Here is a 17,274-nt window from a genome sequence, read left to right on the forward strand (position 1 = left end):
TATTTGAGGGAGGAAGAAGCATTTTTTTGAAGAAACAGCTTTAAAGAAGCCCCATCGCCACTGCAGCTTAGGCTGATTTAAATATTTGTTTCCTTATTTTCCTTTCAATAAATATGAATTCCAAAAAGCAAACCTTATTTTTTCCTAGAACTTCCCAACCCCTTTATACTGCATCAGGTCTCAGATGTATATCAGCAGCTTGCAAGCAGGGCAGAAGCCACAGCCTGCTCCTCGTATTTGCTTTGCACCAATGATACTGTTAAGCTGGCTGGTTTTGAATATCATTTAGCTGATAAAAAGCTACTCAGTTTTCCTTTGCTAAGTAGTTCCAGTCTGCTTTTAAAGAGTCTAAGCCAGCAGCTATCACTGTATATTTTATGTTGGAAAACATATACTTTCATTAGTCAGGAATTAACTGGTAGTGAATTTAATTGGGTGATCCTGGGTTTTGAAAGAGAAACCATTGTACATTGTCTTCATATATAAAAATTCGTATTACAAAGGAAAACAACCAAAGAAAATGCAGCAATGAAATTTATTGGAATTTTTTTCAGGTGATACATGAACAAGTCAGCAAGTCCAACATAGTGTGATATGTTCTGTGCTTCTAAAAAATAAAATTAAATTAAAGAATATCAATATGTGCCTTGACAACTTCTTCACTTCAATACAGTTCCAACAGTTCTTTCAGGCTAGTCCCGTTTGCACAAAATATTCTCAAATTAAATTGGGGGAAACAAAATATCCCAAGATGCATTTCTTCTTTCCGTGTAGTAAAATACAATTACTACTATAGTTTCACTAGATTGATTTGGTAAAAGGCAACAATGGGAAGGAAATTATTGTAGGCACAAATTGTTAGAAACGCTTTCCTCCATTCATTCTTTTAATTTCTGTTGGACTGTGCCCATGATTATTCCATCAAAGCTATGATCTAGTAAAGGGGGAAGACTTACATGGCAGCAATATAACAGCAAACCAAATCAGTTGTCCCCTAGGTTTTGCTTACTGTTTGCATAATGCAGGTTACCAAAGAAACACTGGCACTCTCCCCACACTCAACCCTCCCCACTTCACCCCACATATATAACTTGTATGAATAAGACACTTGGTTGAATTTGGCACTTTGCTTAATTATTAAAAATAATATCTGGAAGAATGTAACAAAATCCCACTGACTGTTAACAAGAATTCAAGCTTGCTCCAAAATGAAAATGCACAATTCCTGTGTCATGAACAACTGCTATTTTCATAGCTTTTGTCAGTCAAATATTCATTTCAATGTCTGGTCTGACAGAAACTACTTCCAAAAATAATACATTTTCAGATAAGTGCAAAGCAGAGACTAGTAAAAGGACAGAAGCTGCCTGAAAAGCATCAAATGGGGGCTATTTTTATTTGAACTCTCTCTTTAAAAAAAAGTTTACTACAGAACAGGTATTTGTACAAATTACTAGATCTGGACTAGATCTGGACAACAATCTTCCGGTAAAGTTAACACAATGAACGCTGATATGTTTCTTTGAGGCTACTATATTTTAGATGAAGTGTAATACTGTACATCACGATTGGGAAATATGTGGCCTTTCAGAGGTGGCTGGATTGCAACTTCTACTATCTCTCATCATAGGCTCTGCTGGTTATGACTGGTGGGAACAACAACTAGAGAGTCCCATGTTCTCCATGCATGTTTTACATATTTAAGGAATCCTAATGCTTAAGATTTATCTAGTGCCCATGTTTGATAAAGGGAAGAAAAAAGCTGGACGGTCATTGGCCCTTTAAACAGAGAAGCAGGGAAGAATCTGACAAGGTTTCTTTGGCTCACTGAAACCCTGAAAACATCATCACAGTTGTGTTGCAGGATACAGCATTCAAACTGAAGACTACTCCACATCATACATGTGGACACAGACTAACACAAGCCCTACATGATTTATCTAAACTTGTACAATCTCAGTAGGGAAGTAAGAGAGAAAATGTTTGAATGCCTTCCCTATATAAAATACCTACATGTAGAAAATTATCATGTTAGAGCAAATCCTATCCCTGCACCTTTTCTTTAGCAATCTAGGTATGTGCAGGGAACTGATTATATGGGATTGCTTCAAGCATTTCACCCTATATCTGTTGTCTACTACGACACAGCCTCAGGAACATATACATCTTGTGAGGCTTTTGTTAGTCTGTTTCAGCCCTCAATTTCATACAGTGCTGAATTGGGGGGGGGGGGGGTGGCTACATTTTTCCTAATTTCAAGCATAGCTGGGAGACTAAGCCTGGACACTTTCTGACATGCATGGGACAAGTACCCTAGCTCTGGAGCTGTGTCAAATCCCCACCTGCCTTTTCACAAGCTCTTCACTTCTCTGCAAGAGAGGCAGTATTTTTCTTTTTCTCTCTTTCACAGGGATTTGAGAATTTGAGAAATTTCAGAGTACTGGGCTTCAATGCTTTCCTTGCTGTGACAAGGTGACCTGTAGATGGTGGTGGTCGCTTTTCTTTACAGCCTTTCCTTATACCTACAACCCATGTGTTGTTTCCTACTGCTTTGCAGCTTTCTCCGCGGTTCTTGGAAATCCCCCTTGAACACTGTTATAACTTCCTTTCTCCACCTAGAAAGTGGGGCTTTCTAGTGGCACTGCCTGGTAAATGAAAAGGCTAAGGTTATTCTGTTGTTTGTTTGTTAACAGGACTTCTTCCTTTTCTTTATTTGATTGCTTTAAACTCTGGCTCATCTCAGAGTTCACCCACTCAGGAGCCTTTCCTGAGTGGGTGAACTTTTAATTTTAAGGAAGGTGCACAATAATCCCCCCCTGCTCAAACTCGCATTCTCATTCCCCCACTCACCTTCGTCATTTTTCTGGAAGTCCTGCCAGACCCTGAATTTAATCTAATTTCAAAAATACTATTGCAGATATAAAAAAGAAAAGGGAATCTTAGGAGGAAATAATCCATCAGTTTCCCCTTAATGAAAGGTGTTAAGTGCTGAAATTTGGTGGTGAATTAAGACTTTCTTATCTCGTCCATACTGGTGGTTTGAACTGAAGATAAGAACCCCAAAAGATCTGGGTGGGCTGATGATGCCTAACACCAGTTGTGCCCATTCAAGTTAAAATGTTAAATGTCAAAGCACTCTGGTTGCTACTGTCTCAGCATTAACCAGTTATAGCAACTGGATGGCTCCATCCTGTGGTATCCTGGGATTTATAGTGCACTGGGTGGGTACTTATAATTCTCTACTAAAGGCTTCCTGTGTTCTCTCCCGAGCACTGCTACAACTCTTACCAGATAACAAATCCAAGGATTTCATAGGACAGAACCATGGCTGACAAAGTGGTATCAAATAGCTGCATCTGGTTACTACAGACACTCAAGAGTGTCAGACAGCAACAAGCCAGAGCTTTGAATAATTAAATAAAGATAGGAAGTTTCTTTAACAAGTAAACAAAACAACACCAGAGGCACTAAAAAGCCCCAAAGGGATAAAGCCATGATGTTGTCCTCATTAGGGAGTTCCCAGGAAACAGAAGCAGCCAGATATTGCAAAGCAGTGGAATCCATCAGATGGATTGTAAAATTAATAGAATTTGAACATGAAAACACATACACACACACACACACACACAGAGAGAGAGAGAGAGAGAGAGAGAGAGAGAGAGAGACTGATCACCTTATTATGGTAAGGTAAGCACTAAATCCTCACAGTCCTGCTCTCAAAAACGTTTTCAGGAATTTCTCACCCCTTCCCAATTGTCAGCTCCTATTTCTTCTCACCTCTCCCATTAATAAATGATCAACAAGAAATAGATCAAAAATTTCAGCACTGTATTGCTTGGCACTGTTAACACTCCTCAGCAGCACAGCTGCAAAATGACAGCCAGACCAAATGGCACATGGACAATTGTCAGTAGGATTAATTACCAGGCACATAAGAGCATACAGGGATTTTCCCCCATGAAAACGATCAGAAACAAAAACCCTACAGACAACACAAAGAAATCCCCCATTAAAAAGGGAAACATGCTGTTCTTTGGAGGGAAAAATATTACATTCTTGTTTTTCTTTTCAAGTATTAATCAATATATAGAAAAGATGCAACATATTCCTTTCGCTCCATGTCAAAGGAACATGCTGAGATTTAAGTTACCAGTGATATTAAAGGGTGAAACCCCATCCCTTTTCTTTTAGATCAATCCTAAATATACATCCAATTAACTGTCTTCATTAGATTCAACCTTTTACTTCTGTTTTGCACATTGCAATTTATGTACACACAATATTAAAAACATTTAACCTGGGATTTGCATATCAAGATGTAAAAGGCCTCTCTGCTGCTGTAAGAATCACAGTACCCGTGTTAGATGATGCAGATACCTTTCACAGCCAGCCTGTTTTCTCTTTCCTTTTCTTTATTGTCAGAACCGTGTTGCCTGCAACTCTTTGTTTATGGCTTATTTCAGTATTTTGCTTGGGCTACAATTCACCTCCTTTAGTAGTTGTCTGCAATCAGACAGTGCTTCTTCAGGTAAGTATCTACAGATCTTCTCAACAGTCTTTTGATAGAATGCCTTCTCTTGTTCTAGTGACTGGATTAAGCTCTTCATTTTGTTCTCTCTTGCCAAAGCATCTTCCAGGTTTGATTCCATACTCTGGATTTTAGCATGAGCTACCTATTGAAAAAGCGCAAAAGAATGAGCCTGCTAATATCTTCTTCTGGAGCACTGATGATGCCCTTTTGGTTGAGTCTGGCCCAGGCCTTATTTGCATATAAGGCACCTAATTTTTACTTTTTAAAAAAATTCACACTTTTAAGCTAAATGAGTCATTGTGGGAGCCCTTTTTGAGTTGGAAAGCCGATTATCGTAATTTATCTTATAACACTTTGGTTTAACTGCTATGTCACCATCCTGTGTAATCATGGGATTTGAAATTTCATTAGGTATTTAGAATTTCTCATCAGAGCATTCTTAGTGAATCCCCAAACTAAAAATCCCTGGATTCAGTACAATGGAACTATGGTAGATAGAGCAGCACCAAAGTGCTATAACTGTGTAGCACAGTTCTCAACCTTCCCAATGCCACAAACCTTTAATACAGTTCCTCATGTTGTGGTTTCATTATGCTTTCCTATTCAACTTTAATGACTATGAGAACTGAACTGAACATTTAGCAAAAGTTCTAAGTTAAAAAAAAATAGAGAGGGTGGCAAAAGAGATAGAATCTGAAGGAAAGAAATGTTTGGCAGAAATAGCTAAGCATTCCCCTCCAATTCACATCCCTGCATCTGCAGTTAAGCATCTTTTGAGAAAAAGACTGGATATGTGGCTCAGGTAACTAGCCCAGTGATTCTCCCTTGCATTTTACACACAGATCTTCTACCAAAATCTAGGCTGACTTTTAGTGATTTACCTGTAGTTTTTCCAAGAGGTCCATATTCTGTCTCTTCAAGTGATTGTTTGCCCTTTCAAGTTTCTCTGAAGCCTCTCCATCATCACATGGATTTGTGTTTTCTTGTAGTTCATCCTGCAGGACATGGTACTCCACTTCATAGGCATGAAGCTGTTTGGAAATATCCATCTCAAATACCTACCAAGTAAGAAACAAAATTACATTTCTGCATAAGGAACCATGTTGTGATGAATTCATGTGACTGTACAGATGAACTCTTGCAATCTGTGACAGACAAGCATGTTTACATGAGTCAGGAAAACAAATCATGTTTCTAAGACAAAGCTGAGAGCAATCACCCAACCATAAGCGGCAATCTTTAGAAATCAGTCACATATCAATTGCATGATGAAGATTGCAAACCTGTGAGAACTGGGCTGATATACCTGGAAAAGCACAACTACAATGGCTAGGGCTGATTTCATTCTCCTCAAGATGTACAGAATGTATTGATTATAGAATAATAGGCAAATTTTCTTGATCTCTTTGTTCAATGTTGTATAATAAAGTAAAAGAAGCTACCTCAGATATATTACCTCTATGATCCTTACAATAATCCTTAGAATAACCCTGCATGATGGGTGAGGGCCATGTCTGAGTAGGAGAATGGCTTATCTAAGGCAACCTAATGAGTTCATGGAAGAAGTGTGGTTCAAACTGGAAATTCTGATTCGTATTTCAGATTCTTAGACCCGAAATTAAGTGACAGATTAAATAATGCTGTTGGAGAGGGGACATTACCTGTGTCATAATCTTCTCCATCTGGGGCTTTGTCATGTCTGGCAGAGTATTTTTAAGAAACTCAACAATGCTTTCAAAAGTCTCGCACATCATGATATGTTCTTCTTGGCTACTAAGTAGACTTAGTGCCACTTTAAAAATGACTTCTGTTCCCTGAAGAAAAATAGTATCTACAAGATGGAAAGAAAGAAAAAAAAACCCAATAGAATAAATTCCTATTTCAATGCAAGATATAAATCCCCTATATAGCTGAATCAATTGATACATTTAAAGGATTCATGAGGAAAAAACAGACATTGGGTTTTATCTGTCACATTTCATAATTTGATAAGAATTGAAAGAACAAATTCATCTCCAGAATAAAAAAAAATCTGAAAACAGTTTAGATAAATAAAGTAGGGATAATCCATTTAACATTTCTGCCAATTTCTATTAGATCAGATTAACCACCTAAAATTAACACGGGGCAAAACACAGTCAAAATAAGCAGGTTTCTGGCCAGCTTCAAGGTGGGGCATTTAGACAATGCACGACTTTAAGTCAGCCAGAAAGCACATGCACTAAAAAGGAGCTGGAATTTTCAGCTTCTTTCTGGAAAGTGCGCACCTTCACACGTATGTATAAATGCACTGACGTCAGGGCGGCTCTAAAGGGGAGCTCTTTCCAAATCCTAACCCTAATTGTGCATCTAAACGCCCCGTCGCAGAAGCACATTTAAAATGGATGGGGTTACCATACTGAAGCAGTGGGGGTGACAATGCCCAAAAGAAAAACCATGACACAAGAAACAGTAGTTAAAAAAGGATTCATGTGGTCATGACATGTGCACTCCAGCCATCTTGGGAGTGGTTGGTGCAGTTAGTGGGGTTTCAATGCAGCTTTGGAAAAGGCATCTTTTCAAGCCACTTTTTCCTGCCCATCTGTTCTACCCCACAGACACTCACCTTAATCATATGAACAAAAAGGGAAACAAAAACCTTACTCTTATTTACTCAATCCTCCTCATTTCATTAGAGTGAGTGAGTGTGTTTGTGTGTGTGTGTGTATAAATCTTACCAAACACTCTGGCAACAAATCCCAATGAAAACTGTGAAGCAAATAAAGTAAGAAACCAAGGTGCAGCATAAAGGCTAGGGCTGATTTCATTCTCCTCAAGATGGTTATAAAGGTCTCTGTGGTAGTCATGAAGGAGCCTTGAAAGCTGGTACATCTGGATCTATTTTGAAACATAGAAAAAAAAAAGAGAAATTACAAATGCCTCAAAGGTTTTCTTATGGGTTCTTGCTAGTAATTAGAATTTGGCTTTTTTTCTCTTTCTGTTTCTCTGAGTCAAGTCTGAGAGTATGCTACTTTCCTCTGTAATGTGTCACACACTGGGTCCATCATGCATCTGGTCACCCAAGTAGCACCATCCTGTGGAAAAGGCAAGAAACTCGGAAACTAGTTACAAAAACTAGTTCGTTGTTGTTCTGTGCCTTGAAGTCATTTTCAACTTACAGTGATCTTAAGTAAAAAAAAAATTGGAGAGAAGAACTGCTGGACCTAACCCCCCTTCCCACTGCCATTTCCTTCTCCTTTTGTGTCATGTCTTTTTAGATTGTAAGCCTGAGGGCAGCGGACCGTCTAATTAACCATTTGTAAGTCGATCTGAGAGCCTTTGTGGATGAAGAGCGGGGTATAGATACTTTAAATAAATAATAAATAAATAAATCTACTATGGGGTTTTCTTAGCAATTTTTGTTTTGTTTGCCTTCCTCTCAGGGTGAGTGTATGACTTTCTGAGTGGATTTTCATGGCCAAGCAGGGATTCAGCCCCCTATTCTCCAGAGCCATAGACCAATGCTTAAACTAATACACCATATTTGTGTATCCCCCCCCCCCAAACAAACAAAATATAACTTACAGATGTAAGCCAAAGTGACAACATCTCCTCTTTTCACCTGAAGCAGTTATGAACAGAGACCTGAATTGCTTTCCTGAAATGCAATAGACCACTTTTCTCTGGGATTGAGCAGAACAAGGAAATCTACTGCTAATCCCCCAGGGGAGTACAGATCTTGCTCACCAGTGATTACAAGTGAAAGGCATAGAGAAGCAGGGGAAACAGCCAGATGGAATTGGCTCTGGCTGCAGAGAAATGGAAGGCTTAGTTTACATTCAAGGACTGTTAATTAAGATAGGCCTAAACATCCTGAAGGCACAGATCCCTTCTGATCTTGGAAGCTAAACAGAGTCATGGATGGGAGACCATCAACAAAGACCAGGTGCTGTGAGATATATTTCAGAGGAATGAAAAGGGTATTCCTTGCCTAAGAAAACCCTATGATATCATGGGGCTGCCATAAAGCAACCAGAAGTCACATACACATACACAAATTAAGATGCAAAGAGAGCAAGAACAATTCCTGTTGCAATGAGGGTAGTTGTATTAATGCAATTAATTTTTTAAAATGTATATAGTCAAAATAAGACTGAATCAGTATCACAGTTCATGTAGTGAAGAAGGCCCATTAGATATATATGACACCATTCAGTCTCACTGACCAAGAATATTGACAATATTAAATAGTACTTCCCCATTAACTAGCACCTTAAACATCTGACAAAAAAATAGCCTATGGCCTGAAACACATGGGCCAAATAAAGTGGTTTCCAGCCGCTGTGGGAGCATGACATTGTAATGATGCATGCCCCCAAAGTGGCCTGAAGCCGCTCCTTTGGATTGGATCAAAAAGGAGAGGAAATAATCCAGCTCTGTATCAACCGTGTGTTTCGCCCCTATGTTATCTCAGTTATTAGAACAGTATGTTGTGGGACAGACATTTGTAAAACAGAGAAAATGGTTTATGAAATACACTATATATCCACTCAGCTACTCTTCATTTAGCTGTTGTTGTCTGCCTTCAAGTTCATGCCAACTTGAGGAGACTATCATTGTCTACTGGGCAAAATTTACTCAGAGGAAGTTTGCCATTGCCTTCCTCTAAAGAAGCTGGAATTTGGTATAACCTTATAGAAAGGCACCCCGAGTAGTGAAACAGCCAGAAAATGTTACAAGTCAAAAATATCCTTTCATGCAGAACATCAGCAGAGGGGGGAAAACACCTTGGTCAGAATCCTGTTGAGCTTTAAAGTTGTATAACTCAACAGCTGCATAAACAGTTGGACTTTTTGTCCAAGTATTATCCTGCACTGTGCAACAGCCATTGCTGCTCCTGGAGAGAGGCACAGTTCTGCCTCACTCCATTGGTCTAGAGCAGGGGTTCCCAACCTGTGCTCCGAGGAGCCCTTAGGGCTTTCTGTGCACTTCCCAGGTGCTCTGCGGCCACTACAGGAAAATGAAAGAAATAAAAATTGCATGAAATTAAAGAATAAGAATATATTCTTATATATACTTGTAAACACCATTAACTTGTAAGACAGACGGTAGGCCTCTTAGGGGCTCCACTATGGAAATGAGGGCTCTGTGAGTCAAAAAGATTGGGAACCCCTGGTCTAGTTATGCAGATGTCACACTGCACTTATGCTGGCTCTCAACATACTTGTAATCCCAAAATCTTAGCCACAGTAACCACAATTATTTGCCAAAAGGGGAGTCAGGGATTTCTATTGTAAACCACAAATGTGCATCTTTATTTTCAGAATGGTTGCTTCATTTTAAAATCTTCTGTCTCAAACACATTCACCTTCTTGAGTTCCAACCCTTTTATACACCAAAGGGTTCTGTTTCCATTTATACACAAAAGCCCCTGCTCACAGGTGATAACTCTGAAACAGACCTTCCTCTCAATATTTTACGTTTCCTTAATTGATTACAATTCCAGCTGCAAACCTTCAATCTCCTCTGAGAAGAAATGAGAGGCAGAGTAGTATTGATTAGCTGCCAAGTCTTATTACATTGTTAATGCAGATTTACACTTTAAGAAAGCAGCTCTTTCTAAATCTGGAAATAGGTTGTCACAGCAGCAGCTAATTCCTTGCATGTGTACTTTCTAAACAAACTATTTCTTGGGATTCAACCAACTTAACTATGTGTAACTTCCATATTTGAAGCCATGGATGCCTGAACTCTGGAGCAGTAGAGGCTACCATTGAGTGTGGCACTTCTTAGTTAAGAGAACAATCCCTGTACCAGGAGAATATCTACCTAGTACTCTTCACTCATGACTCAATAATCGTAAGCAATTCCTGCTTATACCCTGATCTCACACAAACACATGCACAGCTATTTTCCTCCATTCTTCTCTTCTTCTGTTTCCATTTTGGTCTGTGAATTTTTCATTCTTCCCAAGCTTGCTACCTTCTGGAAGGCAAAACACAGGCATTGCTCAATGCCCTTGGGAGACTTTCTTCCTGGATTTAACAGCCAGGGGGAGAAATCTGCATCAGGACCAGAGTGGAGATGAAGTGGAGGGCTACATCTTCCTTTCCCATGAACTGCAGCTCTTATGAAAATAAAAACCATTTCACCAACATTAAGAAAACAAAACCTTGACATGGTTACTTATGATAGCGTTTGCATCATGTGCCAGTGGAACCCACAATCCTTCCCTAAGTTCCTCTCAGCACTGAAACTACCAAATAGTGCAGCCTTCAGACTAGGTCTCTCAGTGAGCTAGTACGACTGCCAACTAGCTTTCCACAAGGTCTTCATTGGGTTTTTCAATGCAGTTAATCTAGCAAAAAGTTTAATAACAGCATAGGGCAGGCTGAGCACTGAGACAATTAATACAGTGGGTCCTTGGTATCTGCTGGGATTTGGTTCCAAGAACCCACATAGATACCAAAATTCATGGATGCTCAAGTCTTCTTCTTCTTATTATTATTATTATTATTATTATTGTCCCACTCTTCCCTCAAAATTGGGACTCATGGCAGCATTGAATACAGTGGTGTAGTAAAATGGTGTCCCTCATATAAAGTGGCAAAATCAAGGTTTGCAGAATGTATATATTTAAAAATTATTTTCAATCTGTGGATCCTCGAATCTGTGAATAAAAATGGATGTGGACGGCTGACTGTAATATAACTGCTTACTCTGATGAGGAGAATGAGGGAAGAAAACCAAAGCAAAACATTTCTGAGGAAGATTACAAAGGCAATATGATGGCTGTTGTACTAAATATGGCTGGTGGCATTTGAAAGGTGGAGGGGGGGGGGGGACAGAGAGAGAGAGAGAGAGAGAGAGAGAGAGAGAGAGAGAGAAAGAGAGGACAAATGAAACAGAACCAGCTGGCAAGCCAAATTCAACTCATAAACCCAAGTATGTAATGCAATACTGTCTTAAACTCTTTAAAAAAACCACTGTTTTCAAACTGAAATTATTTTGTGGCTTACCTGTAGTGACATCATGTCAGGGCGGTACTGCTTCCGGAAGCCAAGGTCATACATGAGAAATTTGAGCATTTCAAAGGCTTGCTCTTCGCTCATGTGGAGAAGCAGGACACCAGCCACAAAGCTGATGCCCTGGCAGTAGCCCACTTCCTTGTCCAGCAAGGAGTATGCTTTCAGAAGGTTGAAGAGTGACAGCTGCCCTGCTCCTAACTGAGCAGTAAAGTAGGGGTGTGTTGGGAAGGTCCTTCCTGGGATAAAAACAAGAAGGGAAGAGATGGGTCACCAGCAGGTTTTTACAAGAGGACTGCACACACTATTTACATAGAACAGCAACAGTAATATATGTTTTTTTAGGCAGTCAAAACTCGTTATGTACATTTTGTTTCCAAGTAGTTAAATTACCAGTGCAATCCTACTTGAACAGCTAGTCAATTGAACTAGTTTCTGACACAGGCAAAGAGAATAACTGAACATGGATAACCCTGGTACAAATAGAAAGAATGTTACTACACTTCCTAACCAACACTGGATAATAACAGAATGAAAAGTTCCCTCCGTAGGATTGAATACTCTCCTTTCCCTACCTTGTTGCATATTCTCTTGAAGTGCAGGACAATAAAATCAACCAAAACAACATTCCTTTTGCCAGTGAAAAACAGGATACTCATTACCAGAAGCAATGTCCTGATACAAAATAATAGACAGCCATGAAGGGATTACCTTAAATATGCCACAATACTATGGGCAGCACAACAGATTCATAAAATTCAGCAGTAGGCACCAAATGTAGCTACCCAAAAAGCTACATTTGCAGATAGCACTAAGATAGGTTTCAGAAATCAGTAGAATGGATGTATACAATTTCTAAGGAGTAGGAATGCATCTTCATTATTCTTGGGACATTTAATCTCTATAGAGAACTGCATATATCATCTCTGTCTTCCCTAAACCAGAGACCTTGAGATGTGTTGAACTACAAATCACACCATCATCAGCTAGCCTGATCAGAGCAAGGCTGTTTCATGTAATCAAAGAGTCTCTGTGGCCTTGGTAAGTCCAAAACAGGACTCCAAAATAAAAATAAAATCAGACTGTTCTTTGTGTGGAGGTCTACCAAACTGGGTGACTGAATAGGATTGAAGTAGGTGAGCTCATACAGTAGAGCTGTTAACTTCGATTCTGTAATAGGATGGGCCTTGCCAAGCACGATAGCAAGGCAAGCTGCCATTTAAATCTGTGATCCCATCAGAAATGGCAGCACTCCTCTTAAAATATGAACAAAGAACAAAGAAGGATGAAGAAATTACCACCAAAACACAAATTGATTCTGTCATTTAGAGAATTTAAAGTTTGACAGGAAAATGAAACTCTGAAGAGTTCCTCAGATGCTGCTGCTGCGGCGAACACAAGGAAACTTAGGGTTTAGGTGGGAAGAGAGCTAATAAGGCAGTTGGAGAATGGGCAGGGCTACTGCCAAACCACTTGTAATAGCTCTAGAAAGTTCCTAATATGCTCTGCGCAGGAAAACCCATTTGTGTGATTCACAGAGGCCATGACAAAGAACATTGCTTCTTTATGTTGGATATACTGGCTGTGGGATCTGGGAGCTGTGGTTTAAAAAAGTAACTTCAAAAAAGTAACATTTCCAATACTTCTCATGCACTTTACAGAAACCCAGCATGAAATGAAGATTTTAGTTTCTTCCAGAGGCAGAGGAAATCACTGTTGCACCCTAGTTCTCACCATAAGCTATGAGAGAAGTTACCTAGATCTACAAGGATAGCATGTTGCTGAGCTGTCAATTGTTTTAGAAGTTCTTTGTAAGAGATGTCAGGGGGTTGCTGTTTATTTGGCAGACGATGTCTTATACGATGCTGCACAGCAAGAAATTGCCAGATTTCACCCCGGCGACTTTTTGGTACACCTGAATAAATTAAGAAATGGAGTGGAGGGAGAGAAAGAGACGCAAAAAATTAGATAATTATCCAGCATAAAAATATATCCAGTCACATCTTTTAAGTTTGTTATATTTACTACTATTTGCATCCTAACTTTTCATTAGCTGTCAATTATACGTGAGGAACTTTAATGTATTATCAGTTGGAACCTTGTCAAGAGACAAGAAAGAGGGTACTGCTGCACTCCCTATGACATGGTTAGGGGTGTGGCAGGGGATGAACTGGGCTCAGAATTAATAAGATTTATGTTATGAACTTTAGGGAGATTGCTTCTTGCTTGCTATACCTATCTTAGTCTGACTAGATGACTCTTTCCCATCACCGAGTTTTAGAGATGTAAATCTTCTCACACAGAAGGGGGGGAGCCACTTTTCTCCTTGCTGGGCAAGATTACAAGAAGATTTTTTGTGCGTGTGTTTTTTCAATATTTTCTTTCACATTTTGGGACCCCGAGGAAAAAAAATCACAAAGGTTTTTGTGTGTGTGATTCCCCCCTTCCCGCATAACACATTGCATTTTGCACAAAAACCTCTTCAGGAAATCTTCACAAAGAAATCCCAAAATATGAAAAGTGTCAAAAAAGATTATAATACCCTGTTTTCCTGAAAATAAGACATACTCATATAATAAGTCATAGCAGGATTTCTAAGCATTTGCGCAATATAAGCCATACCCCAAAAATAAGACATAGTGATAGGCTTGGCGTGGAATGGAAGGTGGCAGGAAGGGAGCGGAAAGTTTGGGGCCAATGGTTCTAAAGGAAATGGAGTCGCAAGAAATTCAAAATGGAATGGAAGGTTTGGAGAGTTATGATGATGTTCCAGAAGAAGATGATTTAACTATATTTGAATAAATGTAGGTTGTTGTACCATACTTAATAAAAATTAGACATCCCCTGAAAACAAACCATAGTGTGTCTTCTTGAGGAAAAATAAATATAACACAATGTCTTATTTTCATGGAAACACGATATTTATTGTAAAGTTTTTAAAAATATTTTATCTGTAAGCTGCTTGGGTCCCTTTCTGGGAGAAAGGCAGCATCTAAATGAAATAAATAAATAAATAAATAAATAAATACATACATACATACATACATTTTATTTATTATTACTAAGATGACTTTTCTCATCATCTATTTTCAAAGTATTCTTTACATATCTACTAGGTTTAGCTATGTATCTCTATTTTTAGCTGCCTCTTTCTCAAAAAACAAGTCCTAATCCAAGATTCAAAATTCAATTACATAACCAATTTTCAATTGAAAAATCAGGGCAACTCAATACAGCATTCAATTAGGGCAACTAATGCAAAATAACAGACACTATAAATATCTGGGGACAGAGCAATAAACTCCCCATCCCCTGCCTGCCACATACAGAGCATTTCAAAGTGAAGAAAGATATGTGATGCAAGGCGTGTGTCCACACTGCAAAAAACAAAGCAGTTTAATAGCACTTTATCTGCCATGACTATAGTGCAGTATTCTGGGATTTGTAGTTTGGTGAGGCATCTTACCTCACTAAACTACAAATTCCAGGGATCCATGACAGTTAAAGTGGTGTCAAACTGCTTTATTTCTGCAGTGTGGATTAGCTCAAGGTCTCTCTATAATTCTCAGCATTTTCTTTCTATTCACTAAGTATCAGCACTCAAAAATTACCATCTTTCAAAGTAGCATGAATATCTTCCATGTCACATTTGATTTTGGCTCTGAAGTTCAATAGTTTCTTATCCCAGATATTGATTGTATCTTTTGGACAAGTTCCAATTTCCTCATAGTCCAGTTTAATTTTCCTGGATTGGAGTTCATCTCTGCTTGCTATAAAAGAGAACACGAGGCATTCATCACTTCAGACTACCAGCCACAGAAGAACAGTTAAGATTACAGATTTTCAGCTGTATATACTGGACTTCAGACATATAGGCCACGCAGAAGGTGATGTTACCTGTGCATTCCGTGGGGCTAAAGGTGGAAAGGTGTACCTGAAAGGAGATGCCTATAATACTGCTCTCTTGCTGTGCATAATAAAGTTCTTAAGTCAGTTCAATACACTGCTTTGAAGAATGGTTACAAGCTGGTCCTGATCACTGATCCAGCTAGTACTATACTATCCTCCACAAATGGACCAATCTGCTTTTTTTTTTTTTGGGGGGGGGGGATGAAGAACTGCTCAGTTTGTCCCTGTCGTGCAAAGGACAGATCATCTGGCTTCCATATATATACTCACACCTACTGATGTAGGATTTAAGTAATCCATTTTTCTTTCTTCAAGCATAATCATTATATTTTACTGATATATAAATAATTGGTTTTGAAATGCATTCAAGACAAAAAGGCACATCTACAACCTAACTCAAACTTCCAAAGGCAAACCCGGTATTAATGGAGCATCTTCACATGTCTACAGTAATTCAAATACTGGGATTCCTAACTCTTAACATATCTGATTCCATTACCTTATGAATATATTTCAGACATAAAAAATAGATGTACCATGTAAATCCATCCAGTCAATCAAAATATCGATAATGGCACTAAACCTATAAATCCTACAGAGGTAAAGCTAGCTTTTTTGTTATGACATTCTGTGAAAGGATAATATAACACCATCTTAACAATTGTTTTTGAAGAAGTGGAGGGCTAAAGGACTCACCACAGTTTGCCTTCCAAACAAAATACAAATTTACTGTGAGTAATGGGGTTTTGGCAGACAGTAGATAATAGGGATGTAAAGTTAAAGAAAGCCCTTAGGCTTACTCCCCCCCTTCTCTTTTTCTATGTCAAGAACATACCATGGCCAAGTAAAATGCTCAAACTCCTTATTACAATCTTTGCTTTCTAACTTAGCTCTATGTCAGATATAATGCTCACAGAGTTAAAATCCTCACTAGTGCAGATGTGCTCAAATGTACTTCTGTAAAAGTCATTACTCAACTCCAGGCAATTAACTGCACAATAAGAATTGTGTTGGATGCTACACTGATGCTAATTCTGAAAACATGGGTAAATAGGAGATTATATTGCCATGCATCTTACCTTCTATAAAACAAAATATCATTCAAGCCTCCTCGGCAGCATTAGGAAGAATGGTACATTTTCTTATTAGTATTTTGTTAAGAAGCTTCATATATGGATGATGGACAGGGTATATGTAGAATGGGATGTTAAAGAAAAGGAAAACTGCAGAAGGAGAGGGAGAAGTAAATTCCTCTGCCATCTAGTTTCACCCCTCGCTACCTAGTGGATATGGGAGCCAGGAGCAGGTTTACAACAGATGACTGTCTCAGTCATCTAATGATGCAACATTAAAGGCTAAGTGATATGCAAGTCAAAAACCTGAACCCATGGATTAAAATCTCCACTCAAATAAAATCCCCACCACTTCTCATTTCAGATAAAAAACATTTGCTATTTGGGTGTGGGGTGTTGACCATATTTCATGCAAAAAGATCACAAGCCATTTCATTCTGTGACTTCAACACTTTTCCACTGCAGCTTTCCTGGACTTCTCTTGCACAGTTATCACATAGATAATCATAAGCAGTTTCTAGGTAGTTTAAGCAAACTATTCAAAAAAGACATGAAATGAAACCCCAAAGGCTACATTCATGTTTGAACAATTCTCACCCTTACATAACATAATTTGAACTCATTTAAAGAAGACTCTTGGTTTGCCAAAATTAGTTACCTACACAGGATTCTGTGCACTCCAGCACCCACATCCAAAAAAATATTCATCCAGCACTACCTTTCTCAAGGCCACTGATCACTACCATGCAAAAAATAT

The 17,274-nt window shown here is 38.8% G+C and overlaps 1 protein-coding gene across 5 annotated transcripts in view; it reads right to left on the reverse strand.

The window, feature by feature from the left end:
* Nucleotides 1-521: 521 nt before the first annotated feature.
* Nucleotides 522-17,274, reverse strand: part of LOC149319102 (TBC1 domain family member 4-like) — a 117,422-nt gene continuing 100,669 nt past the window's right edge. For 4 of the 5 annotated variants that reach the window (XM_089511117.1, XM_089511115.1, XM_089511113.1 and 1 more), the window contains 7 exons: nucleotides 15,147-15,305; nucleotides 13,292-13,450; nucleotides 11,530-11,774; nucleotides 7,249-7,408; nucleotides 6,193-6,362; nucleotides 5,413-5,589; nucleotides 522-4,673 (listed from right to left, as the gene is read on the reverse strand). In XM_089511117.1, coding sequence (XP_089367243.1) covers nucleotides 4,455-4,673; nucleotides 5,413-5,589; nucleotides 6,193-6,362; nucleotides 7,249-7,408; nucleotides 11,530-11,774; nucleotides 13,292-13,450; nucleotides 15,147-15,305 — 1,289 coding nt within the window. In that variant the 3' untranslated portion in view covers nucleotides 522-4,454. The remainder of the gene's footprint in view (nucleotides 4,674-5,412; nucleotides 5,590-6,192; nucleotides 6,363-7,248; nucleotides 7,409-11,529; nucleotides 11,775-13,291; nucleotides 13,451-15,146; nucleotides 15,306-17,274) is intronic. The other variant, XM_089511118.1, reaches the window with a different exon arrangement.

The sequence above is a fragment of the Sceloporus occidentalis genome, unplaced genomic scaffold (genome assembly GCF_023333645.1).
Source record: "Sceloporus occidentalis isolate IW3139 unplaced genomic scaffold, rSceOcc1.0.p SCAF_2, whole genome shotgun sequence".
Lineage (NCBI taxonomy): Eukaryota > Metazoa > Chordata > Lepidosauria > Squamata > Phrynosomatidae > Sceloporus > Sceloporus occidentalis.